At 41.1% G+C, this 25,475-nt stretch overlaps 1 protein-coding gene across 2 annotated transcripts in view; it reads left to right on the forward strand.

The window, feature by feature from the left end:
• The window catches only part of FAM155A (family with sequence similarity 155 member A), a 597,883-nt gene that overhangs the window by 565,594 nt on the left and 6,814 nt on the right, over positions 1 to 25,475 (forward strand). For both annotated transcript variants that reach the window (XM_032402640.1, XM_032402641.1), the window contains exon 2: positions 2,870 to 3,041. In XM_032402640.1, the coding sequence (XP_032258531.1) occupies positions 2,870 to 3,041 (172 nt within the window). The remainder of the gene's footprint in view (positions 1 to 2,869; positions 3,042 to 25,475) is intronic.

The raw sequence follows: 25,475 nt of genomic DNA on the forward strand, positions 1-25,475 counted from the left end.
CTTTTCATCATGGGCTTTGGTTTGAAAATCCTTTTGTACTTCGCATCCCCAGCACTAAAATTTTAGAAGACGTTTAAGGCTCAGAGGAGGAATCTTCCATTACATTTCGAAAGTCTCAGAGTTCGTGCATAAGAACTGATGATGCGTCTGGCCAGAGAGGTGGTTATCACCCTGTGGAAGGTCCAGAGTCCTGAGCACTTTCGTCCGTAACTACTACCTGATATTTATAAAAACCACTTTCGTTACTTACTAGGCCTTTACATAAAAATCTGCAAAGGAAATATAGTTGAAGTAGCATTTAAGGAACCAGGATAAAAATGGATCCATTCCAGTTGGGTGATGCCAAGGAGGCCTACTGCAAAGAGAAGGTGTATTTCCCGGCAGACTCCGGTATGCGATACCCCGTTGTCTCTGAGAGGGGACAGAGCCCTGCCCAAGATGGGCTCTACCAGGGCCAGGATGGGACTTGCTGTTCAGAAACCACTTGAATTTGAAAAATGTTGCAAAAGCAAAGTAGGAGGCGGAACGGAGAGCACAGTCTGGCCCATAAAAATACCTGCAACTTTCCGGAATTACCTAGCGGCATTTCCTAAGAGCAAAGAGGGAACTCTACTTTTTACAACCCACCCAGAAGTATGCAGAATGTGAGCATTCCTTATAATGGCACTTTACTGTTAGCACTGTATATACACTCAACCTCCCCTAATGCTGAGAAAAGGGAATTAGAGCCAGGACTCACCAGACAGAAACTGCCATCCCTAGATTACGACTTGGTTTATGTCATAAATGTCCTCTATCAGATGATATCAGATGATATATTATGTCGGATTGCACAAGTCCCAAAAGCAGTTTGAAAAGCAATCTGCAACTGCCCCGAAGTATGGTTGGAAAACCATTCACTCTCCTTTCTTCTGAAACTCATCCTTCCAGCCTCTTTCTGACAGCATGGCGGCACAGCCCCCACCTGCCACCTCTGTCCCTGTGGCCCACATTCACACCCCCGAACCCGTAGTTTCCACATTGAAATTTAAGAAATCAGGGGTTCCCGCAGCTGTTGCATTTTTTTTTCTAACGTATGCTTTTATGTGAAGACCTGTCCAAAAGACCTATAGGAGTACAAATTATTTGTATATTTTCCTGTCAAGTTTTAAGGAATTATAAACCCTTATAAATAAATTACTGATGGGGGCAGCCTGGGCGGATCAGTTGGTTGGGCATCTGACGCTTGATCGCAGCTCAGGTCTTGATCTCAGGGTTGTGAGTTCAGGCGCCCCGTTGGGAGCGTGGAGCCCACTTTAAATAAATAAATAAATAAATAAATAAATAAATAAATAAATCATAAATAAATAACTGATGGCAGCAAGTAAATGACTCTTAGCTGTCTAAATTTGTATCTGAATTTCACATGCATCCCATTTTACCACCACAAAGGCACCTTTGATCAAAGAATAAAGTTTCCTTTTGATCAAACTAATGCAAAGTTATGAATAAAAATTCAGCACCAAACGGACATTGGCCAGGCACACATAGTTTGGTGCTGCTGTCAGATTGATTTCGTCAACTCCCTCGTGATTTTACAAGTTTTTCATAAAAGGCATTTTCAGATTAAACATAGCATAATTTTGAAGATGCGGGACTTGGAATCTGATAGAAAGTAGGTTTGAATTCTGGATTTTTAATTTACTTCCATTACTAATTATTATTTGCATGCAAATCATTACTCATAGTTACCTTCTAGGTGTGTGCTAAGAATTACCTGGGGAAAAAGTACGAACCGTGCTTAGAACAGGGTATGAAGTTGATAAATACTAGGTACTGTTCTTGCTCTTACTGGCAAGTGTTCATGAGCTCTTAGCGACGTTTAACTGTAAACCGTTCACGTTTCGCAGTAAGACAGAGTTGACAAAATCTTCCCTGAATATTATTAACCCCAGAAACAGACAAACAGCAACCCTCCGTGCCTGAGATCTGGGAACTACCCGAATCACAGTGATCTATACTGTAGATGGGTGCTTTTCTCTTTGTTTTATTTGGATTTAGGTGCAGCTTGTTTCCTTATAATAGAAAAAGGTGTTTTTTCAATATTTATTTTCCTAAATAGCTATCAAAAACAAAGAGAGAAATGAAGCCAGAATCGTTTCACATTTTATCAAGTTAACGAAACACTTAACACATGTTCATGTGGATCGTGCAGTACTTCTCAAAGGTCCAGGTTGTGGTTTTGATGGGGTTTCCTTCCCGGACTCCGAAACACACCAAGGCATGTTAGTTCTGACCGAGGTTGGGTGTTTCTGGGCTTTGGGAGGATGAGGCTTTTAGTGCCCTGGATGTGAGTCCTCAGTGCAATGCCCACTGCTTCTCGCTCCGCGCGCCTGGAGTCGAAGCGCTTGCTGGCCGCCTCTGTCCGCACCGCCTGCCGGTCCCGGTGGCAGAGGACTCGGCGCCACCTAGTGTCCGCTGGAAGCATAGCTAGACGGACTTCCTGCTCAGAACGGACTCCCCTCCCACACTGCAGTCAATGACTACAGGGGACCACACAGTTGATTATGTTTTGTTTTTTTCTTTTTTAACTTTCTGTATCATTGGATTTCGAAACTTCAGGTTCCGATGAGCTACATCGACTCAAACGCCGTGTTACCTTTTGCATTCTCTTAAGGGCTCACTCCAGTAACGTTTTGCTCTACTGCAGACTTCTGCTGCTACGTTGTTATCACTTGCAGCTGTCATTGTGTAAAAGAGCTTTCTGGAAATGAGAGTTTCCTTATGATCCACTTGGCACCACAGCATGCTTCTGCCAGTACAGCATGTCCTGTATTAGAGACAGAACTCTTGTCATCCCTCCCGATTTTTTATTCTTCTCTTTTTTCAGATTGTCTACAAAGCCTGGCTGTGTTCCCAGTACTTTGAAGTCGCTCAGTTTAACTGCAGAAAGACAATTCCTTGCAAGCAATACTGTTTGGAGGTTCAGACGAGGTGTCCGTTTATATTGCCCGACAACGATGAAGTCATCTACGGGGGACTCTCCAGCTTCATCTGTACAGGTACAGTGATGGTGGGAGTGGCCCACGGCCTCTCCCGCCGCCCCACTTTCCTGGGGGCGCTGGCTGGCTTTGTTGTTTCCTTCTGCGGATGGATGTAACCTTGAAGATATGCCTGGTAGTTTTCCGTGCTTTCCTCATAGGTGCCCTGAAAGAACTTGGTCTGGAAAGATCACATTATCTACAGAGTGCCTGTGACCCACAGGCATTAGCTTTGCAAAAGGATGATTCTGAGGGGAAAATGTTAGCAATCATGAGGTATGCTTGAATCTGACTTAGAGTAGTTGGATGCTGTGCGCATCTTTGCATTACATAAGAACAGAGGATGTGACAAGGCCAGTAAAGTTATGCTGCTTCTTCACATGGGGCTATTTTTCTGAGAAGTTTTGTGTTCCTTTATCTTAAATAAGTGTCAAGAACATAAAGAACTGTCTACCTAAGTTACTCGTGTTTGTGTGTGTGTGTGTGTGTGTGTGTTAGAGATGCACAATAAGGGCTGGATACAATTTTATATTATATTCCCAATTAACAACGTTTACTTCTTTCAGCAAATGTCTCAGACTGGGCCAAACACCAATATCAGCATTCAGTTTCTGGATATTTATAAGCATTACATAATTTAGACACAGAATAAAATGTAAAGAACAAAAGTAATTTTTTTTTTTTTTAATAAATGGTGAGTAGACAAGTGAGAACAAGACACTTGGCCATGGTGATGTGATGATCAGGGTTGTAGCTCTACAATACATCAATACAAAAAGTGCTGTGTGGTCCTTGTCACTAGATGGCTTCAGTTCCGGCAGGGTTAATTTTCAAGTTTTAAGGATAAAATGCTACCATACATATCGAGAAACATGAAAGGCTCCTTCATGCATTAGACTTTATGAAACCCCCTAAAAGGGTGCCATATTGAGATGCTCAACATGAGAGTTTATCAAATTAGTTCTAGATCACGTATTCATGGACCTATCCATTACCCATACTGTTCTAAGTGATAAGCTATCAAGAGACAGTTGACCAAATTTGTCCCTTAAGAATCTGCCTTAAGAACTGGATGACTATTTCCTGTGCTGCCCAGTCTTGTGGGAAGAACATCTAAGTGAAAGCTACGAGACGTGGACTTTTGTCCTATTTCTATTAAATACATTCTCTCTGAGCCATCAGGTAGGTCCTCATTAGTAAATTAGTAATAGGTAATACCCTGCAGGCACATTTGCTATGAAGATTATGGGTAAGAGAGAAGCACAAGATATGTCATCAAAAGGCAATAGCCGTTGTACATAAGAAAGTGATTTGTAGAATGTAAATGGATTTACCAATCATATTTGTTATTCACTGAATGCTGAGGCCATTTTTCCAGCTCCTCTCTGGTGGGAAGACACGGCAAGAGTGAGAGAGAGAAGAGGGAAAGAGACAAAAAAGAAAGGGGAAGGAGGAAGGAAAGGAAGAAGGAGAGAAGGAAGGAAATAAATTAGTATCATCTCCCTTTGAATTTGAGCCAATATTCATCAGACACAGGCTGTTAATTTACTTGACATTCACAAAAAACTTTCCATAAATGGTCATCCAGATAAGGTCGTCAGCTCTTGACTGTGAGGTCAAGCAGGTGTCCATGATTTTAGGATTTCAGAGAAACTTGTGGCATTTCCTGTAAAGGTTGTATGTTTGTTCATTCACATGCATATAGATTTTTTTTCCTAGAGAAGGTCAGAAGCTTTCACCAGGTTCTCAAAGTAGACGACAACCTCAAAACCTCAAATGAAGGACTAGATCATTGTCTCGATCTTCTCCTGTACCTGCTCTTTAATCTGCGTGTGTGGATCTGATATAGGTTTGAATATTTGTCCCTCTTCCTTGTACACTTTCAAAGTCATCAGAAAGCTAAAGATGGGATATGATCTCTTTCCGCCCAACATGGGCAGAAAGTCCACCATATGTATATGTAATTTTTCAGGGTACAGTTGACACACGGTGTTACATTAGTTTCAGGTGTACAACATAGTGATTCAACAAGTTTATACATTATGCTCTGCTCACTGCAAGAGTAACTACCATCCATCACCATGCAACACTGTTACAGTATCATTGACTATATTCTTATGCCTTATTCCTGTGACTTATTCATTTCATAACTGGAAGTCTGTACCTCCCACTCTCCTTCGCCCATTTTGTTCATCCCCCCACACCCTTCCCCTCTGGCAACTATCAGTTTATTCTCTGTATTTATGGGTCTGTTTCTGCTTTTGTTTGTTTGTTCGGTTGGTTGGTTGGTTGGTTGGTTTTTTAGATTTCACATGTAAGTGAAATCATATGGTATTTGTCTTCCACCTTATAGTCTTAATTGTCTTTGAGTTTTGAAAATTCAGCTTTTTCATAGCCATGGCTATATCATTACAAGAAAGAGACAGGAAAAGGGAGGTGTGTCACTGAGTTCGGAGAAAATGCCATGGAGCCTAGAAGATTTTCAGGAGCATCACTCAGTACCCAGAACCTAACTCCTCATTCACCACTCTCCCTTGAGCTCTTGTTCCTTTCACTACTCAGCTTCTCAAAAATGTGCAAAATAAATTCTGAAGGCATTTTACTTTGAAGTTCTACAAAATTTTTTGACAAAAAAGATACTAATCTTCAGATTGAGCTTCTTTTCTAAGGTGTGACCCAGGCCTTCTTGAAGAATTCCTATCTCTCTTGGTAACTAGCAGCCACCATTTCTCCCTCAGATGTCCCTTGAATTGTGCTGCTGGACCTGAACAAGAGAGATGTTTCTACTGAGGCCAGTCACTTGCTGGCTTGTCACTACTGAGGATGGTTCCAAACACGACCCCCAGAATAGCATCCTTCTGGGAAGAAGTTAGCCCAAAACACAGCTCCCAGGGACCAAGGGGCTTGTCACACTTCTAGAGAAACTAGGAAGACTTTTATAAGTATAGCATTTATTCTCAAACATTGTCACACAATTTTTGGCTGCTCATCTCTTACAGATGGACATGAAGATCTAAATAAGTCACCTTTTAGATGGAGTGCATATGAATCATGTCAGGTGCCTTTATGCATTTTGAATGAAATGTCTTCAGTACTCAGGCAGGATAGGACTAAATATAGTAGAGAAATAGGAATTTTTTTTTCTAGTTTCCCAACTGGCTTCAGATAACCTAAGGCCCCCTGGGATGGCAGACTCACAGCAACCCTGCATATTTTCAAGCGGTCGTAGACCTGTAGGACTTCTTCCTTATTGAAATAGAACTAAACACAGTTCTATGAAAAGAAATTAACCAATAGGTTGGTCTTAATCTTGCCTTCAGTAATTCCTCTTTTTTGTTTTAATTTGATAATTTTTCCATTCTGTATAGTGAAAAATATATAATCATTTATCATCAAGAGTTGAATGAATAGATGGAGTGCCCTTCAAATGCCACATATTTTAATATGGAGGTTTCCCTACTATTGGAAATAAATCCAATTCACAAATTCCAGAAGAATAGAGATCCCCTCTAGAATCAGCCTCAAAAAAGATTCAGTAAGCACATTCCTACAGATGGCTTATTGCCAGATGCTGTCTGAGGGAGGATCAATTTTGTTCAAGGTTCTTCTCCATGGTAACAAACCAGTGGTGTGGTGATGACTTTTCCATAGAGTCCTCTGCATCCAGCCTTTTAGGGATGTGGGATTATAGGACATTCAGTTCTTCCTCTCATAGATGCTTTTATTACCTATATACTGACACTCAGGATTCCTGTCATCTGCCCAAAAAGGGCATCTCAGCCCTTGGGTTCAGCTTTGGTGACAGTTATTAGATTCAATGTTTAGTGCATCATTGTTTATGATGTTTACACTACTTACCCATCTCCTAAATTTGAATGTTTTAAATTTTTTTGTTTTGATCACCTGTTACTTCATGTGTCTATGATCCTTAGTAAGCCCATCACTTAACGAAAATAGCCAAAATATGCGAGAATGCGTATCTACTGCTATTCAGTGTCTTTGACTGAGGATTTTGCAGAAGGTCATGGCCAAATGTTCTAACCACAAACGTAGACAACAGGAAGAGTGCCTCTGTGTATGTTTAATTTTGATTCTGTTTTAGGAGATAAAGGAAAGACACTTTGCCTGATATTGCTCTTGGGTTTTTTTTTTTTTTTCTTTTAAAGAATAGAACAGACACATTACTGAAGGCGTATTTGAAAAATTAACTGGGGAAAAATTCTGACGTGCTGTCAGGGTGAAAGCTGTCTTTTAATGTTAGGCATTATTGAGCTAAAACTTTCCAAGGTGGGTTCTGTTCTTGAGCTCAGTTCACATAATGCACTGCTATTTTAGAAACTCCGTTTCTTCATCTTCAAAGTGCAGGGGTGGAGTCGTTCGTAGATTCTAGATGTCAACCCATCACTGTGGTAATTATGCGGGTTTCCCCCTGCACCCTCCCTCGCCTTGCTCTAGCACACCCAGGAGAAATCCCTGATTGCTTACCTGTAACAGTGAACCAACATGAGGAAAACAGAAGCAACAGAGGATCACAGGCTGTGGGTGCTATGGTAACAAACATTATGAAAATTACCATTTGATTGATAGATAAAATAGAGTCGACAGGATTTGCTGCTCTATTTTTCATAAATTATTGGAAGAAAGAAAGTAAAGGTCTGCTGGGGGTTACTGACAAAGGAGATAAAACATATTTTGAGAAATCTCTGTAAATTCTGCATTTCATTTTTGGGGGCTGTGACAAGAATAAGGTTATGTTTCTGTCTCTGGGGGGAACGCAGTGGTGCTGTTGCTGGTGATGGGGACAGGGCTGATTAGACGTGATGGAGGGCGCGCGCCCCCTGGTGGCGCTGCTGCGCTACTGCAGCCGGCGGTGGTCGCCTGCAGGCATGAGGAGGAGAGGGACCTCCGGAGAGAAAGAGGGGAGGAAATCCTTTGATGTGCATATTGTTCAAATTAAAGAGGAATTTTTTAATGTCTTATGTCTCATAATTCACATGAGAGCATTCACAATTGGGAAAGATTACTTCCAAAATCCACTTCTGACATGACTGGGAGCTGATAAAAGATTTTTTTTTTTAGTAACATAAAAGATTTTCTCATTAAAAGAAGTATGTTAGTGGGAAAACCGGCTGCCCATGGGTTTTAATTTGTACACGTGCACTGTCTTAAATTTCTGTATTTTCCTCAGTGTGTGAGTATGTTTCACTGTTTCCTAGAACGTGGAGGAGGGGCAGTTCTGAGAACAGAATGACCAACTGACACTTTTGTTACAGCGCCATTTATTGTCACAGACCTTCTAATCAATATATAAAAAAATAAGGCCAAAAGAGAAATTTGAGGGGAGATGGCATGACTAGAATAAAATAAGGAAAAATGAAATTGGGTTATTAAAAAAAACTTAAATAGAATGTAGTAACTTTGTGTATTATGGACGTTTTCTTCCATTAAAACATGGTACTTTTTGAGGTTTATTCAACTTCACATATTCAGGTCTGAGTTCAGCTCTTCATCCTCAAGACTGTCTTTCCCGATGCCATTCCGACATATTCCCAACAGCTCAGGCTAGCCTCGAACAAAGGGATAATGTGGGGAACAGGCACTGAATAGCAGTTAGGATGTCTGGATTCTACTCATAACTGTGAATTTTGGAAAGTCATGCCCTCTAGAAGGTTTCCATGTCCTCATCTCTCCAAGTGGCTAACAGAATCCGGAGTTTAATGGGGACCGTCTCTGGTCCATCATGGTCCTTGTGGAAAGTGCCGTCGCTCCAGAGCAAAAGGAAGACCACACTCATTCCCACCGGGGCAGAAAGACACCTGGCTCCTGAATGATCCCAGGAGGAACTGTGGATAAAATCATCTAGTTCCCACCTTGCTGATAACGGGGATCATACCCTTCACAAGCCTGCTCACCGGGACCAACTCTGGGGGAATTCTAACAGAGCTCAAGGTGTCCTCCCGTGTTCCATCCGTATGCCTCATCTGATCAAAGAGAAGAACTGGAAGGGGTTAGACCAGGGAACGTCAAGGAACCAGGCGTAGAACCAGCCCCAAGAAGCATGCAGCCTGGGTTACGGTGAGCTCGGAGCTTGCTGCTCGGGAGAGCCAACAAGGGTCGCACCTGTGTCCATTTCCTGGCCTGCCATTGGGTAGGTGAGCCCTGCAGGTGGACTGAGCAGAAAGCTAGCCTCTCTGTTGCCACCTCCTAGGGAGGCTGCGAGTGACATCCGCCCACAGTCGCCCGTTAACCTACAGCACAAGGGACCCTTCCTGTATCTGACAGTTACGTCTAGTCCTCTCTGAACCACCCAGGATGGAGAGCCACCCCCTGCTCAAGCCAGAGCTGTTGACTGCGACCCTAACCGAGGGGCGGTGCCGGGCACTGGGACGGCGAGTTGGTTAGTGTAGACTTAGGTGGAAGTTGAATCAAACTGTCAGAGATTCTCTCTAGAGCGAGAAGGGGGATGAAATACATGTCCTCGGGCAGGTTTCCCAGACCTGCGTGGGACTGATAAGACTCAGAAGTACTTAGGGCGCCTGGGTGGCTCAGTTGGTTAACCAACTGCCTTCGGCTCAGGTCATGATCCTGGAGTCCCGGGATCGAGTCCCGCATCGGGCTCCCTGCTCGGCAGGGAGTCTGCTTCTCCCTCTGACCCTCCTCCCTCTCATGCTCTCTGTCTCTCATTCTCTCTCTCTCAAATAAATAAATAAAATCTTTAAAAAAAAAAAAAAGACTCAGAAGTACTTAGAGCGGGCATGGTGGTGGGTACGGAGGTAAGGCAAGGGAGGGATGCAAAGTCTGAAACTTCAGTTAGGAAGGGTTGGGCAAAGAAGGATCTTCCAGAACAAGCAAAATCTTATTTAATGAAGGTGTGTCCCTGCTTTGTCTGGATTCAACATCTCTGTGAATCATCTGTGTCCTCCTCGGAGCTGTTCTGGATACTGAGCTGCTTTAGACATTGCAAGTATCTTACAGGATTATAGAAGTCAGTCAATTTCAGAACCAGCCTGAGTTACAGAAGTCATGCAGTCTGATGTTCGCCTTCACAGAGGATTATACAGAGCTCCCCCCTCCAACACACACCCCCCCCAAAAAAGAACACTGTTATTCCAGAAAGAAGAATAGACCCACATTCCCTGGCTGTTAGTTCAGTGTTTGTATTACTAGCGCGACAGGAAATGACCCGTCAGTCCATCCTGAGATTAGCCTGCAAGCTGTTGTTTTCTTCCCGCACAACAACTGGAGAGAGCGGGTCCGGAGGTGAAAGAGGACCGACCCCAGCTCACAGCCTGCGTAACACGTCTTCAGCCGTTCAACACACACACCCTCCTTCACGACATCACCTATCACATTAAAAATGAGCATTACAAGTGTTCTCTGCCCAGCCCATTTTTTTTCTGGTTGAAGGAAAGAGAACTGCCAAGCTCTCTTCTCTGGAAAATGTGCTGAGACGGCTAACTTTCTCAGATCAGTTAACAAGGTTTTTAGGTAGCATACACAGACATGCACACGTGTTAGTGCGAAGGGTCATGACAAAGACCCAAAGTCTCTAAAATGTTCGTGTAAATATTGTCCATCTAAATGACCTTCTTCTACTTTGTGTTTGGTCATAAATGTAGGTTTGTGTCCTGTAAAGAAATAATACATTAGATAAACTTTAAAAAGGAAAATGAATGAATTTTTCTCAATTTTGAACTCCTCTGGTTTTTTTTTTTTTTCTTTTTTGGATGGTTTGGCTTGAAATTACCAGATGAGATGGTGACTGTTAATTGATAATAATATGATTATCAGGTAATCATAATGTCTACTCTTTAGGAAAATAATATTAGAACATGTCTTCAATGTACAGTTTCTTCAAATTAGTATAATTTAGAAACTCAGTTTTTATATTTATGATGCAGTCACTGTTCAAAATAATTTTTAAATTTTCTTGGAAAATAATTCTCATCGGGGCGCCTAAGTGGCTCCAACCGTAAGCATCTGCCTTTGGCTCAGGTCATGATACCGGGGTCCTGCGATCGAGCCCCAGATCAGGCTCCCTGCTCAGTGGGGAGTCTGTTTGTCCCTCTGCCCCACCTCCCCACTCATGCTCTCTCTCAAATAAATAAAATCTTTAAAAAAAAAAAAGAAAAGAATTTTCAGTCTACAACATTCTGTCTATGTTTTAGGAGATTTATCTGCATGTGTAAGGGCGTACACATCCACACATACACAGACATATAGCCATATATATATAATTAATTTATATATACAAGTCACATATATATTTAAATATGCATATAATTAAAAGAGCTAAATTTCACAAGTAATGCAGGTAATTATAAAAGGAAATATGTTTAAAAATCGACAGTCGGTTTTTAAGGATGGCTTTAAATTTAGCTTTAAAGCCAATTCCAAAAACAGGAGTGAGTCCAATTTAGGAAAGACAGCATGGATGGAATTTAATGTTTAACCTCCCCAAAGGAAAGCTTGAACATACAAAGCCCGGTTGAGAATAAAACTTCTAGGATGCTATTTAAGACAACGGTTTTATTGCCTTAATTACCCTATTGGTTGCACTACCTTCCAGTCCCAAATGTGCCATATTGTCTCTTCATTAACCGGTTGATGCTGCCCAAAGTCAAGCACAGAGTCTGAAAACCCTGGCTTCACCACGACACTCATTCCCTCTAGTGAGTGTAGGGTTCCGGGTACCCTTCATTAGCATTCCCTCCTTACCGAACATTTCATTATCAGAGGGGAAACAAAGCTTTGTTGGATTGACTTGGGACATTTGCCATGATTCTGTCTTTCTTTGTGTATGTGGGCTTGGAAAGCCCCGGAAAGTCCAGCTCCCTCCTCCACCTTTGGGGACAAACATTGCAAAGGAAATTAAAATAATTTCAACCACAAGAGAAATAATTGTCCTGAGATAGGATCTACTTCTTCCTGCATCACGAATTCTTGCAGAGATCACTTAAAAATGTAGAGTCCCATTTTGAACGTGCAGAGCCAATGTGGAGTCTGATCTCTTCCAAGGTCTAATGTTACATGCACATAAGTAGTTAAAGTCCACATCTTTGCCAAACACACTGGTATAGGCCAGTTTTCAGGAACTGGATACAAAGCCACACTAGTTTTTCACCAGCTGTCTTTTCTCTTGCAATGTCCTTCTCTGTCTGCCGGGATGGTCAGTATTCATGGGCACTGCATCCTGCCCCACTCACCCCCCTGCTCTTCCATCCTGTAGTTTGACAGTAGAGTTGCTGCCCACTGCATCCATGGATAGGAGCAAAATCTTATGATCCCACTGATGATCACTGAGACTAAAGCAGCTAGGACATACACTTGAAATAAGTACATTGTATTTGCTTATTTTCGAATTGGTAATACGTGCACATGCACAATGTTTGAAAGATACTATGGTAATACGTGCACATGCACAATGTTTGAAAGATACTATGGTAATACGTGCACATGCACAATGTTTGAAAGATACTATGGTAATACGTGCACATGCACAATGTTTGAAAGATACGAAGGAGTGGAAATGAAGCCAAGTCCTTCCCCACTCCACCCGGCAACACAGTTGTTGGCTAGAAATGTATCATTATCCAACCAGTTCCAAATCGATGGCTTTTTAAAAAAAAATTTTTTTTAAGATTTTATTTAGGTAATTTCTAATCTGTTATTAAATCCAGTTTGGCAAGAGCTGTTTTTGGTGCTGTATCATTTCCTACACTTGTGATGTTATCTGTGGGGTAAATGCTGCACCAAGAGGTGGAGGTGGGCTTGCTGGGTCAGCGTTTGGAAGAAACTCACCATGTGGCCCATTCAGGGCAAGGATCATCCCTTCCTCAAAGTCCTGGTGCCCTTAGATGGTCCCTAAGCTCCTGCACCAGGTTAGATTCATCCCCTGTGACCCACTTGCCCTGCCAGCCTCACTTGCCATCCCTTCTCCCGTGGTGCCCAGCACTCTCAATGCCATCCAGCGAGAGCGTTGCCCCTGCCAGGCACGCCCTTCTCCATACCTTCACCTGACTAACCCTTTGCATCTGTCATTCTCTTAGGAGGCCCCTGACACCCTGAGTTTGGGCTGTGCCCCTGTCTTGTAACCCCGCTGTGCTGGAGGGCACTTCCTCACGCAGGACCGGCCCATCCTCCCCACCTCACAGTGAACTGGATGGGGCCAGAACTTAATGTTGCTTCTGACCGTGTCCCCAGGGCGCACAAAAGTGCCTTACACAGAGTGCTCAGTAGACAACTACCTAATGGATGAATTAATGGGTAACAGCCAAGGGGGTCTGTGGTGGTCCCCGTTGTAAGCAAGGAGAGGCCCTCTGAGGTGGGGAAGTGCCTCAGGAAGACATCCTCAGGATGGTGTGAGGAATGTCCTGAGAGCCTGCAGGTGCCCTCTGCCTGTATCCTTCTGCCCGCGACATCACGAGGATGCACACAAAAGGGGACTGACAGTTAGGTGTACTTTAACAAAATATTCCCCCTGTGGAGACAAGAGAAAGTCAGCATTTCACTTTAAAGCGATCTGTTCCTTCATGTTCCATCCCCGCCATATGCATTATGAAGACTCGTGTTGAATGGAGTTCAGACCATCATCCCGCACCTCACTTAGTCAGCACAGCCTGGAGCACTGAGACTTTACAAAAGCCTAGTAAATGATGTGATATCTCACCTTATGGGATTTACATTTTAAATGCCACCCCCCCATCAAACTGAGTGTCATAATTCTGTCTCTGGCCCCCTAAATTCATAAGTTAATGTCCTAACCCCCTAGTGCCTCAGAATGTGACCTTATTTGAAAGTAGGGTCCTTATGGAAGTAATCATGTTAAAATAAGGTCATTAGCCTGGGCCCTCATCCAATATTGATTAATGTATGCATTAGTTTGCTAGGACTGCCATAACAAAATGCCACTGACAGGGTGATCAAAACAACAGAAATTAACTTCTTTACAGTCCTGGAAGCTGGAGTCCAAAATCAAAGGGCTGGCGGGTTTGGTTTCTCCCAAGGTCTCCTGTTTGTCCACTTTCTTGCGGTGTCTTCACATTGTCTTCCCTTCGTGTGTGCTCCTGGTGTCTCCCTCTGTGTCCAAATGTCCTCTTTCTCTAAGGATATTGGTCAGATCAGATTAAGAGCCCCCCACAAAGACCTCATTTTAAAATAATCACCCCTTTAAGGGGCCTATCTCCAAATATGACCACATTTTGTAGTACTGGAAATTAGGACTTCAACAAACAATTTTAGGGGACAGAGTTGTCCCACAAGAGCAGGCTCATAAAATAGGGAAATTTGGACACACAGAGAGAAGACGCTGTGAAGAGGCACAGAGAGAAGACAGTCGTCTGCAAACCAACCAGCCAACACCCTGACCTTGGACTCCCGGCACCCAGAACCGGGAGACCAAACATCCCTGTTGTTCAAGGCCCCCTCTGTGGCACTGTGTCATGGCAGCTCCAAGCAATGACTAGCAATTTTGGAGTAAAACAGATACATTCAATATTGTTTGTTCAAGGATAGAATAATGTCTAAGTCTTATATGAAGACAAATTTTGCGTACTTCAAAAGTTCTGGAGGATTAGAGGAGAGGAAGCAATAAAAAGGAATTATAAAGGCAATGAGAGAGCTCAGCAGAGAGGATTTAGAGGATAATACTTATGTAGGGAGAGTAATAATGAAGAAAAGAGAGTATTAACCATTACAGATCATTTTTAATTGTAAGATAAAATTATTTTAGTAAATTTCATGAATCTCCTTTTGACGGAGTTTAGAAGCACAATCGGTTTGAAAGGCTGTAGAGTGTTCTGTGTCCATGTTTTCATGGTCCAACAATTAGAAGATTTTAAAGTCTGAATCTGAAATCTGTGGTTCTCAGGAAACTGCTGTTAGAGCACTTTTGTTTTGGAAAAATCTAGCCACTCTCTGTACTTTCTGTTCAATATTGCTGTGAACCTAAAACTGCTCTAAAAATATTAAGTGTATTGTAAATGGGGGGGGGGGGAGGGAAAAACTCTAGCCAAATAAACTTTCCATCTCTAGATAAGTTGTCTTCCATTTGGAAATGTGATTGTTCTAATCACTTCTAACCTACTCTTGTAGCGGAAGGAAATATAACATATAACAGTTGTACTAAATTTGTGGACAGCTTTTGAATTCTAAATCTTAATCCTTTCAAAAAGAATGGTTTACATCTATGTTCATTGCTGTTATTCTTTCCAAAAAGAGGTAACTTTTGAAAGCTTGGATAAACTGCCATCAGGGAAAAGCACTGAATGTATTGAAAAATCATGAGCTCCATCAAGTAGCACTAACAGAAGCAAACGTGAGCATATAACTAGGGGACTCCTTTTCTGAAATTGTGAAGTCTCTTGGCTAAAAGGACCCTGGCTGTCACCCAGCGCCGTGGTGGGTCTCATGCTGGCTCCAAGGACAGTTCCCTGGACTGAGGGAGAACTGAAGTGTCACTGGGAACCAGTCCAGTGATGACTCAGAAATGTCTGCAGGGTGAAGAAGCAGGCAGGGACTTGCCTGACTCATATTTGTCCAACACAAGAGCTCAATGGTTAAATCTGGCAGATAAGAACACTGAAGAGTAGGGAAATTAGGAAGCCTCCCCAAGTTTCCATGGAAGCCAGTGGAAGAAACCACAAGAAAAGCCACAGGAGAAGCCATGGCATCTGACTTCCTGCGCAGCACAGCACCTGCTCTGGCTCACTGGTCCTTTTCACCAGGACTTTACTTTGTAACTGCCATAGCTGACCTTCTCCTCACTGTGACTTTCTTACCACACGCTTGACTCCAGAAGGTCATGAGCTCTTCTGGCTTTTATTGTAAAATACCTGCTATGCTAGAGAGAAATGTCCAAGCTTAAAGGTGGTGAAAGTATTTAAAATCATATTCTTGGGATGCCTTGGTGGCTCAGTTGGTTAGGTATCTGACTCTTGGTTTTGGCTCAGGTCATGATCTCAGCGTCCTGAGATCACACTGGGCATGGAGCCTGTTTAAGATTCTCTCTCCCTCTCCCTCTGTGCCTCCCCCAACCCATCTCTCAAATAAACAAATAAATCTTTTAAAAAATTATATTCTTTCTCCTCCATATTTTACCTCCCGAAAAGCATGTTCTATGTCCTTTCCTCCTAAGTATTTTCTTTTGCATTTTCACACATTCAACAAAAATTTCTAAGGACCCATTGCATTAATTTTCTATTGCTGCCCTAACAAACTGTCACAAACATAGTGTTTAGAGGCTTAAAACAGCACAAATATGTTATCTTACAGTTGTGGACACAGATCTTACCAGGCTAAAACCAAGATGTCTGAAGGCTGTGTTCCTTCTAGAGGCTTGAGAAAAAGATCCAGATTCCTGATCATTCTGATTGTCGGCAGAATTCATTCCCTTGCTGTTGTCGGGCCAAGGTCCCCTTTTCGTGCTGGCTGTGTGCTAGGAGAGCTCCCAGCTTCTAGAAGCCACCCACATCCCTTGGTTTGTGGTTTCCCATCTCCATGTTCAAAGTCAGCAACGGTGGAGAAGGTTCACCCATCACATCTCTCTTACCCATGATTTAGACTCCTTCTTTCCATTTTAAGAGCTCATGTGATTAGATTAGTCTCACTTGGATAATCTCCCTATTTGAAGGTTGGCTAATGAGCAACCTTAATTCCATCTGCATCCCTAATTCCTTTTCGCCATGTAACCAGATATTAACAGGTTCTGGGATTCAGATGTGGACGTCTCTGGGGGGCGGGCATCATTTTGCATACATCTATTATCAAGCATTGTGCCAGATGCTGGTGATAGAAAGATTAATAGATGTGGTTCCTAACCTAAGAAACACATGTTCATTTGTAGAAGTGAACAAATTATAGAAAAGCTGGACTGGCATTATTACATGTAAAATATGAACTGAGTATAGAGGAGGAAGGGCACAATTCACTATATCTCCCTAACTTTTCTTGGAAGTAAATATGGAGAGTATTATTATCACAAATGCATAGACATGAGAAGGGGCTACAGAAAAACTAGATTTCCCTGGGTTTAAACAGGTTATTTCCCAAGCAAAGATAAAATCCATGAAGAAGATTTAATTCACTGCTTTTTAATTCTTTAGATACCAATATTAGCACTTTTTTACATTGGTTCTTTTTATTTCTCCTTTCTATTGCCTCCTAACATCTACTTTTAATTTAATACATAATCTTTTCTTTTTTCCTTCCTTTCTTTCTGTCATCAGCCATGCACATTCTCCTTTTCCTGCATCTGTTTCTTGCATGAAATACAGAATTTTTAAGAATGCTGTTTTTACCCACATGGGATAGGATGGCTGACGAATCAAACAGCACAGATGTCAAGTGGAGGGAACCAAGTGAGCGTACTTTCTCTACACATTAGTTTATATTGTATTGCCTCTGAGAGACATTTACTTCACAACGCATTCCTACTAGTCTTCCTATCTTCCCAGCTTAGTAGGTCTTCTACCAAACCCATATTCTCAGTCTCTCAAATAAGAGTTGTAACTAAGTGTCAAATCCTGTTATTTTTCAAAAAGAAGAAGAAGAAGGGGAAAGGGAAGGGGAAGAAGAAGGGAAAGGGAAGGAGGAGGAGGAGGAGGAGGAGGAGGAGGAAGAAGAAGAAGAAGAAGAAGAAGAAGAAGAAGAAGAAGAAGAAGAAGAAGAAGAAGAAGAAGAAGAAGAAAGAAGAAAGAAGAAGAAGAAGAGTTGTTATTATTATTTCCTGGTGTTTTATCTCTATCACCTTAAACTCATTCTTTGGCTAATTGGCAACCATTGTCAGGCTCCTTTGCATTCTGTTAAAACTTGGGTTTTTTTCCTTCAGTGGTGGACGTAAGCCAATTACCCCAGAGGGCGACAATCAGAAAGCAAAACAGAAATAATTCAAGATGTCATTGGGTGAAATGAATCATGATTATGCCGCTCTACCTGGCATTGTAACTAAGGAAATGAACAATTAATGGGCTGCTGCCTGAGCCATTCTCTTTGGCAACTGACATGCCAGAATCTCACTCAGTGGAAAACATGTGTGAATAGAAGATATGACTTGATTTTTCATGGAAGTGTGCCTTCTAACCATGAGTGATACCGTCTTCAAACGGACCTACACTCCGTCCACCAAATCCCACCTGCCTGCCATCAATGTTTCTGTAATTCCTTTTTGAAAATTGTTATCTTATATGACTGTATTTTCCTTTGAATGCCCTACTTTACATGTTGAAACTACAGGAAGTCAGTTCAATTCAAATCAGACAAATAAAGGTGGGCAGTAGTTCCAGTTAATATTCTTTTTGTTAAATTTAATATTGACTCTAAAGTACTGAGACCGATTTTCTTCTCTGGTCCACAGGCTGGTCTCGTATATTTGCTTTTCTTTATAGTCAGAGCATTACCAATTTAAGTTTTGGCATTTGTTTTGAGTAAAGACATTTTGACTGAAGTCACAACTGTTTTTCTTCACATGTAATGTTTCAAAAACTGGTACATGAAATTAGGAAAATAATTTTCCCCTCGCTCATTGAAAAGAAAGCCTATGTTTGAAGTCAGGGTCTACTTATGAGGTGTTTCCCTGCCTTGAAGCCATTAACGTTTGTGTGCACATGCATGAGTGTAAGCAGACGTTGAGATAGTTCTGTATGTGCTCTGTGATTACAGAGCAAGTCTGGTTTTCTTTTTAGAAAGAAAAGCAGGAAATGTTGTTCGTACTCTAAAAACATTGACCGATCAAAGCATTAGCAAAACTGTCTCTTCAATTACAACTCCTGGTTTGAGACACCACAGCCACAGAATTATTTATATAGTTTCCTGTTTGCAAGGATATTTCCTTTGCAGACTCATAGTTACCAAGGATTTCCAAATTAAAAAAGGACTGTGGGATATACACTAAACAAAGACACTGTTTTATAATCAGTGAGCCCACCGTGCCATGTCACAGAGAAAAAATAACAAAAATAAATAGAAACAGAGCGTAATAGGTCATGTTCTTAACAAGGACCATACAGTTTTCTGCATGGGGCTTCTTGGTCAATGCTGCTGAACTAGCTAGTGCTGAGCACGAAGTCACAGAAACATCTATGAGAAAGAGCCAACATTTTCTCATCCTCCTGGGATGTGAAGTCGTATGACACACTTACACAAATTTCTCTGAATTTCTGAAATGCACTTCGTGAAGTTCCTCCAACACTCTTCCCATCTGTGAGAGAAGTCGGACCACAGAAGCATCTTGCAGCGGGGTTGGTTCATAGCGAAGAAAGAGAAGGAGTTGAGATTTTTTATTCCTTTCTCTGCTGACTCTTGTAAGCTCCACTTGAGCCCCTGGCACTTGGTAACTTATCAGAATAAAGAAGAGGAACTTGAGTCTTTCTGTCCCAACAGTACCCACAGCTCTGAGCCCTGCCTTGTTTTGATGCTTTGTGGAGACCCCATAGCGCTCTGACTTCTCCAGGAATCCGTATGGCTCTCCTCCACCCCATCCACTAAAGTCTCCTTCAAGGCCTCCAGCAAAGGATTCATTAGGGAAGGGGTGGAAAATTAAAATGATACATTTGGTGAGAATGTATCTTCTTTGTCCATTACTTTTTTCTTTCTTGTCTATTTTCTTAGAATAAATTTTTAAAATGAGAATGTCACCATAACCATTTTCAGGAAAATAACAATGTGAAATGTGATATTTAACAGCGTGTGTTAGATTTCTGTTTAGATTATATTCCCTCCGGCTGCAGACAGTCTTTGTTTTTCTAGCACAGTCCTGGAAAACTTTAGGACCCATTATGAAGACATTTCAAATGCCCAATTTATTTCTTGACTCAGCTGATGGTCTTAATGAATGAGTGAATTCTCTGTAGAACATCTCTGCCATTTTAATGTGGGCTTTTGATTTTCATTTCATTTAGCATCATTTTCAGTTTTTAGAGCAATTTATATTCTAGCTAATGCACAGTTAGCTTTCAACTCTGAATGGCCTTTATATAACCAGGTATTTGTGCTTTGTCATCTAATATACTCATCTTACTGAAACATCCTCTTACAACTCAAGGTGCATTATTCCTTGATTCCTTCCCCTCATCAACAAATACTTATTGTTCTTTGGGGGATAAACAGCCTGTTAGGTGGTTAGAGCACCAGGATGGTGAAGGAGTGATCCTTATTCTCAAGAATGTCAACTAGAAGAAAAGTAATACAATGCTATTAATATTAGATGCAAGGCCATGCTAGCATTTGCTCATCATACTGATCTAATACACCTACCACTGCTCCCCTCAAAAAAACTGTTCAAATGAATACCTTAATTACCAAAATTTGCTCTTGCTTTAAAAAGATACTATAAAAATTACTAATATACAGATACTCATAAATCGGATTCTAATTCTTTTCTGTAGAGGGTCATTATGATTTGGTCATTATGAGTTCTAAATTTCTTAGCTTGACCTCTCATTTTATATTGTTTTACCAGCCCTATTATAAAAGAACCCTAGAAAACTAGCAAATTCTCAAGAGATGACTTATTTTACTATTTTTACCTTAAAAAATGTAGACACAATTTGGATACCAGTGCTGATTTTATAGTTTTTGTAGGTTATTTCTGAATAAATCCTACATTGCATTCATGTGAAATCACTATTCTAGCCAATATAAAATGAAGAGATACTAAAATTGAAACACTATGTTCTGCGACACTAAGGATTTACATGGTGGCGAAAAATTATCTTGGTAATGAGCAAACCATTGCATTGCAAACCATGGGTGTGACTTCTGGTCTAAGCTGACAGACTGAAGCCAAAATTTTACTTCCCATCTGTCTCTAAATCTCATCGAAATTGAAATAAAAACTACAGAATGAAATATATTCATAGGAGCGGTAAAACCATTTTGTTTTGTTTTGTTTAGAAAGTGGGACACTATTAAAATGAACACTTGCACGTTTTTTCTCTAGAAGGGAAAAGGCAGTTGTAAGACTTTCCAGGACAGTCAGAATTGGGGGAGCGTTGAGAGCAGGCTCTAAGTGAGCCCACAGCAGGGAAGGGCACGGTTCTTCCAGCAAGACCCTCTGCTGATCATGGCTTGTTCTGAGGATGTGCCAGGATCAGGAGAACACAGAGACCAGAAGCACTCTGATGGAGTGAAGGCTCTCAGCAGACACCTGAGCCGACTGGGCATCGCATTCCTCCACACGCAGTGGTGGTGTTCGCCCACAAAACCCAAGGATCTGCCTTGTGATGACATTGAAGGAGCTCCTGAGAGGAGTGTGAGGAAGCCTTCTTAGCAATGCCTTTGGGAGTGGTGGGAAAGGGAGCCTCAGCCTGTCCTTTCAGTCCCCATTCACTCACCCAAGGAAAATGCTGCCCCGTAGAGAGACCTGCAAACCAAAGGCAATGAGAGATAGAAACATTATATGGAAGGGCTGGGATCCACCCAGTATAAGCTTTTTGGAGAAAACAAAACAAAACAAAGCCAAACAAAAAAGGATACAAAGTGAGAGTGGGGGAGGGACGGGTTATCAAAGCAATGTGCAAAGGACTTTCTCCAGAGTGGAAGAAAAATGTGGTTTCAGATGGAAGGAGCTCAGCAGAAGAAGCCATGAAGAAACCACAGGCAAACATATCCTCTTGAGATTTCAGAATACAACAGATACATGCAATATCCAAAAAGGCATCATTGAGGATAGCAAGCCCTCCATGAAATGAAAGGGATGTTGACATCAGCGTGGAGGCAGGATTTGGGCCTCCTTGGTCTTCTCCCCCGAGTTGTAGGCTGAGTAATGCTCCCCTAAAAAAAAAAAAAAAAAGATGCCCATGACCTAATCTTCAGAACCTGTGAACGCATTGCATGGCAAAAGAGATTTTGCAGGTAGGATTGAGGTTGTGGACCTTGTGGGGAAGATCATCCTGGATCATTTGGGTGGGCCCATTCTGATCACATGTGCCCCGAAAACCACAGAAGAAGGCAGACAGTCAGCCAGAGACACAGCATGAAAGGCAGGAGAGATGATACAAAAGGAGATGTCAGAGAGAATGAGAGGACTCCACGAGTCATCGCTGGCTTTGAAGGTGGAGAAAGGGGCTGTCAGCCAAGAAGTCGGGACGGACACCTTCTGGATGCTGAGAGTTACCCTGCCAACAGTGTGTGAGGACAGCAGGACCCCAGTTCTACACGTAGAGAGAACCAAATTCTAACAACACACCGAATGGGCTTAGAAGTGAATTCTCCCTGAGAATCTCCAAAAAGGAACTCAGCCCTACCAACAACTTGATTTTGGTTTGTGAACACAGGCCAGAGAAACCCGTCAGCCCTGCTAGACTTCCGACCCACACAAGTGTGAGTAGGTAAGTGAGCGCTAGTTTCACAGTTGAATGTGTGGTAAGCTCTTACTCCATCAACAGGAAACATGTACAACTAGAACTTTCCCCACAGCACTGGACCCTGAGATACAGCCGATGGATGCCTTCAAAGTTATTAGAACCAAAAAGATTGTGAACTAGGAAATATACCTGACAAACTGTCTTTCAAATGTGAGAATGAAGTTTATTTGTTTAAATTAAATATGTATACTCTTGAAAGTTTACCTTCCACACATCCCATCTGGAACATAACTTGAAGTTTTACTCTACTGAAACAAAAGAGTAGTCTGAGAAAGAGGATACTGTAGGACCTCACAGTAGTGGTATAGTGAAAAATCAAGCATAAGATAATATCTGTGCAACAAAAATATATTAGAACATTGAAACTGGAATGATTATGACACTGGATGCCTCAGTGATACAGGGAAGAAGGGAAAGCATTTTTTCTGATTCTATGAAAAATGCAAGACAATTAGAACCTCGGGAAAAGTGTACAGGAGAATCATGGGTCACATAGAAAGCTATCTAAAATTTTCATGATTTTTATAAATTGATGAAGCACTAAAAGTCAGAATCTGTCTTGCCCTAATATATTAAACAATCTTGAATAATATTGTAATGAAATGGGACTAAATGAATTCTCAGGATGTACTTTTTTTTTACTTCCAATATTCAAAATTAATATATATAACACAAACACAAAGGAAAATGTAGTTTTAGAAAGAAAACAAAGATTGGCCACATTTAGGGATCAGTGGGGGCGGAGAGAACTGTACTGGGTTCCTCAGTGGGTCTAAAATCACTGGATTAAGAAATAGATGAAGGAATTTGTTGTATAGAGCCATGAAGATAAACACTCCCACACAAAAGCAAACAAAAAGAAGAAACAATCCATCAAAAGTGTTTATCCTTGGAGAAGAGGATTAGGATTGAAGAGAAAGGTAATTGTTTGCTTTCCATTTTACACTTCTGATGTTGTTTGAGCATTTTTATGTCCATACTCATGTAATAATTTTCTCATTGCCATTATTGTCTGTTATTTTCAAAATATTTCTTTTTTATTATGAAAATGCATTCCAGTTAAACTCACCTAGGTGGGTATAAGTAAAAGGTTATCATGCCGTCTTATCCTTAGTACCTTGAACAATTGCTATTCAAGGGAAAAAAGGAGCAGACAGTAAGTGGCAAAGTAAAGAGAAGCATCTGACTGTCTTACTTCTGACTCCAGTGAAATAACTAAGGGAACATGGAAACTCTAGGTCATCAGAAAGGGGCCACCCATGTGCAAGAAAGTGAGCCATTTCCTCAAGAGGAAGAGAAATCAGATTCGAGCACACTGAGGACTTCCTTGCAATTCTTCCCCTTGCAGGGGCAAGGTCCAAGGAGGAGATCAACAATCTAGAAATGATGACAGGGAATGTGATTAGTTGAAAACATACAAAACATAAAAGTGAGGAAAGAAACAATCAAAGAAACGACAGGAAATATCTTTCCTGAGCCTCAGGTCACTCTCACTGGCAGGTTAAAGGATTCTCCCCATCTGGCAAAATTAAAGAAATTGGATTCAATTCCCAACATTTTTGAAATTTGAGAATGAAGGAAGCGTCCTACAAGCTCCAGGGGGAAACTACCACATTTGACCACTGACATTACATGTCTCTCTCAGAAAGAGTGGGCTGTGTCTGTTCTGTGGGAATCTCTCTCTAGCCTGTGGCTGACTGGACCGGTGTGGATGAGTGGAACAAGTCACACAGATTTGCCTCTCCAGGATTGTGTCACAACCTGATGGTATTGAACTGAGAGGACAAAACGATGAAGTCCTGTGTGCCCATATGCACGAAAAGGCAGCCAAGCCTGCCTGCCCAAGGAGGTGTGCAGCCCAAAATTAAGATTACAGTGCTCATCTCTACCGGGTGGAGGGCACATCCCTTACTGATGGCCAATCTTGTGATTTATTCTTCATGTCACCCGGTGTGTCTTGTATTTCATGAAAAAGGCTTGAATTTTTCCAATGTTACTCCCACCCCCTGTTCTCTCGTTCTTCTCATTTTTCACCTAAATTAGCTCCTGTGAGTTTCTGTTCATTGCAACCACATAATCCCGGAATGAGATCTATGTAAAGCAATATGCAAATATTATTAATAATTAATAGGAGACAGGATATAAAATATGAGTAATTTGACAATAACTGAGTTTAAAACATCTGATGGTAGCCAAAAAATGATAAAGAATAAGGGGTTGAAGGAAACAAAATTTTGTTAATTTCCTTATCAGTGATTCTGATAATTAGACAAATAAAGGTTCAGCTGTGTGCGGTTTTTTAAAAGCAAAGGTCCAATAGAATTAACAACAGCAAGCATTCAACAAATCATGAAAAAATAGCATTTAAATATGCTCACACAGAAAAAGATAGAAAACAAAGGGAGTGGTAAAGAAACATTTTTAAATGTTTGGAAATGCTATTATATGATGATAAAGGTAAGATCAAACACTACAGGTCTGACAATAAATGTAAATGGATTAGACTCTCCTTTTTGATCATTGTGAAATTCTTATATGTAGAATATAGTACAGAGAAAATACAAAGAGACCAAAAAAATTACAACAATGGACAAAGATATATCAGATGACTGTGCTAATATGCATGGAGTTCGCATTAATACCAGACAAAATATGTTCAAAACCACAACAGGAACAAAAACAACAGAACTTCACTGAAAAAAAAATAAGTATATATATGTACTTTGTAAGAACAAAGAGTATCATGTTTTCTTGATTAATAGTAAAGGTTTGGTGAAAAACGTGAAGATTTATTAATTTTCAGTACCTACTGACTTAATAGCCAAATGTATAAAGCAGAATCATCAGAAACAGTTGTAGAAGATATATTTCTCAGTTGATGACATTCTGAATAGGAAAAAATATATAAACATAAAGACTAAGCATTGTTACCAGTGTTAATATTTGCAAAAAATAATAAGATAATAATTTTACATAACACAAAGAAAAACCACAAAGAAAACAATTAGAGAAAATCAACTTTTTAAAGGCCACATTCATGAAATTAAGGTAAATAAAACTTGAAATTAGTGACTAAAATAGTTATGAAAATGTA

This window comes from Phoca vitulina, unplaced genomic scaffold (genome assembly GCF_004348235.1).
Source record: "Phoca vitulina isolate PV1807 unplaced genomic scaffold, GSC_HSeal_1.0 scaffold5, whole genome shotgun sequence".
Classification (NCBI taxonomy): domain Eukaryota; kingdom Metazoa; phylum Chordata; class Mammalia; order Carnivora; family Phocidae; genus Phoca; species Phoca vitulina.